The sequence below is a fragment of the Polyodon spathula genome, unplaced genomic scaffold, assembly GCF_017654505.1.
Source record: "Polyodon spathula isolate WHYD16114869_AA unplaced genomic scaffold, ASM1765450v1 scaffolds_807, whole genome shotgun sequence".
Lineage (NCBI taxonomy): Eukaryota > Metazoa > Chordata > Actinopteri > Acipenseriformes > Polyodontidae > Polyodon > Polyodon spathula.
Window position 1 is genome coordinate 1 of NW_024472294.1, and position 2,762 is coordinate 2,762.

Sequence of the window (2,762 nt, forward strand, 5' to 3'; positions counted from 1 at the left end):
CCTTTCGACCCTCTGGGGCAGGGCGGGGGGAGCCAGGGGGAGGAGGAAGACTTTGACGAAGACGACTACTACGAAGAGCACGAGGTTGAGGACCTGGCCACCTTCCTGGATGGCTGCAGCCTCCACGGGGCCAACAACATCAGCCACCTCTGCGCCAAGGGGGAGAGCAGGAAGGTGGGGGTGCGGCAGGGCCTGTGGCTGCTCGCCTTCCTCTTCTCCATCACCATGTTCCTCTACCAGGTGGTGGACCGCGTGATGCTCTACCTGCAGTACCCTCACATCACAGCGCTCGACGAGCTCAACGCCAAGGTCCTGACCTTCCCAGCCGTCACCCTCTGCAACTTCAACAAGTACCGCCGCTCCAAGCTGAGCTACAGCGACCTGCTCTACATGGGGCCCCTGCTGGGCTACAGTGAGGACATGGTCCCCGGGTTTTCCATGGCCCCCGAGCCTGACCTGGGGGGCGACCCCTTCACCATGAGGGAGTTCTACACCCGAGCCCGCCACCAGATGGAGGAGATGCTGCTGGAGTGCTCATACCGAGGAAAGGAGTGCGGACCCGAGAACTTCACCGAGGTGAGCGGGGAGTGACGTGGGGGTCGGGGGGTTCAGCAGAGTTGGGTACCACAGCACTGGCTTTCTTATAAGGCAATCAGTGGTGTCCGATCACGGTCCTAATCCTGCTCCAGGTTAACAGGTGATTAACTATTTCAGCGTCGGTTCAGAGCAGGATTGGAAAGACTTGTGTTGTGTTTTGGTTTACCGATCTAGGTGTTCATGTGAATTGACTTTAGTGAACGGGCTGAGAGTGGAGGGAGGTGTGTGTTTGTGTGTGTTTGTGTGTGTGGGGGTGATTAGCTGTAACGTTTGTCTAATTGGGGGCAAGGGGGTAAGGTCTGGAGCGTTGCTGGTCTCTTTCATATTGGAAGGTTGAGTGGTAGTGTTCCGAGGGGAGCAGTTACTGACAGGTCCTTATGAACGTCCGCCTCTGGCTCACCTTAGAGCAACTCCTTTTGCTGGCTGCACTTTACGTAGGCTGTCGAGAAGCCAGCAATCTGAAGCTATTAAGCGTGAGCCGCCTTTATTAAATCAGAGAGTAATCTAAACCCTTTAACGCCTTGCCGTCGATGATGCCCGACGCTCATCTTGTGCACAGTCGAGTGGCAATAATAAAACCAATTATCCTCACCGCTAAACTGTCTTCAGAGGAAATTGGCAGTTTGACTTGTGACCAGTTAACCGCCAGCCTCTGTGCACGCTTTTTCCTCAATTCCCTGCTAATGCCGAGACGGTGAATCCAAGCTGTCTGCAGCTGTTCTGGTCCAGCTGGGAGAGAAACGTGAAATAACAGCCAATGTGAACATGAACCGCTCCCACAGAAATAAGTTTATAGAAAAAGACTGGAAAAAGAATGCACTAAATTGTTTTGGTTTTTATTTTCTTTATTGTTTTGAAATGACAGAAAGGCGGCAAATCTATCAGGGTAAACCTTTAGAGGGACTGTAAACCGAATCAGTGAGGAGGGAGGAGCACTCTGCACAGTCTGTCTCAGTGAGGAGGGAGGAGCACTCTGCACAGTCTGTCTCAGTGAGGAGGGAGGAGCACTCTGCACAGTCTGTCTCAGTGAGGAGGGAGGAGCACTCTGCACAGTCTGTCTCAGTGAGGAGGGAGCTGTCTCAGTGAGGAGGGAGGAGCACTCTGCACAGTCTGTCTCAGTGAGGAGGGAGGAGCACTCTGCACAGTCTGTCTCAGTGAGGAGGGAGGAGCACTCTGCACAGTCTGTCTCAGTGAGGAGGGAGGAGCACTCTGCACAGTCTGTCTCAGTGAGGAGGAGAGGAGCACTCTGCACAGTCTGTCTCAGTGAGGAGGGAGGAGCACTCTGCACAGTCTGTCTCAGTGAGGAGGGAGGAGCACTCTGCACAGTCTGTCTCAGTGAGGAGGGAGGAGCAGCACAGTCTGAGGAGGAGGGAGGAGCACTCTGCACAGTCTGTCTCAGTGAGGAGGGAGGAGCACTCTGCACAGTCTGTCTCAGTGAGGAGGGAGGAGCACTCTGCACAGTCTGTCTCAGTGAGGAGGGAGGAGCACTGCACAGTCTGTCTCAGTGAGGAGGGAGGAGCACTCTGCACAGTCTGTCTCAGTGAGGAGGGAGGAGCACTCTGCACAGTCTGTCTCAGTGAGGAGGGAGGAGCAGTGAGGAGGGAGGAGCACTCTGCACAGTCTGTCTCAGTGAGGAGGGAGGAGCACTCTGCACAGTCTGTCTCAGTGAGGAGGGAGCACTCTGCACAGTCTGTCCGTGCTGCATTCCTGAAGGAAGCAAGGAGTCTCGTTTTGGCCGGAATGACCCTGGAATGACAGGGGTGTAACTGGAGCTGGTGTGTGAATTAAGGATGCTGCCGCTGCTGCTTCAGTGCTGGGGGCTGAAGCTGACTGCAGCATCTCATTAAACATTAATAGGGGTGACTGTAAGGATATGAAATCACTTTTTCTTTAACTCTTGTTAGTAAAACAGCATCAAGGCATTTGCCTTTATTACTTGGGCTTTTTGCAAACTCTGTTTACACGTTGCCTTTGCCACCACACTATAAATGCACCTTCCTTTTGTGCAGCTGCTATTAGCAAGGATCAAAATAAGACTCCTATTGCATAGCAAATTTGACCCATTCCAGGTTTTACTACGAGCTTTATTAGCCGCAGTGCACAGGTAACAAGCTCAATTAAACTCCAAGTAAAACCAGGAATGAATCAAACCGCTATGCAATGGG

At 53.1% G+C, this 2,762-nt stretch overlaps 1 protein-coding gene across 1 annotated transcript; it reads left to right on the forward strand.

Moving 5' to 3' along the window:
* Positions 1-3: 3 nt before the first annotated feature.
* On the forward strand, positions 4-1,672 carry LOC121308951 (acid-sensing ion channel 1B-like; the record flags this gene model as incomplete). Its single annotated transcript, XM_041241700.1, has 1 exon — positions 4-1,672. A coding segment is annotated over one exon (588 nt), but the record flags the coding sequence as incomplete, so codon positions are not given.
* Between the last annotated feature and the right edge of the window lie 1,090 nt (positions 1,673-2,762).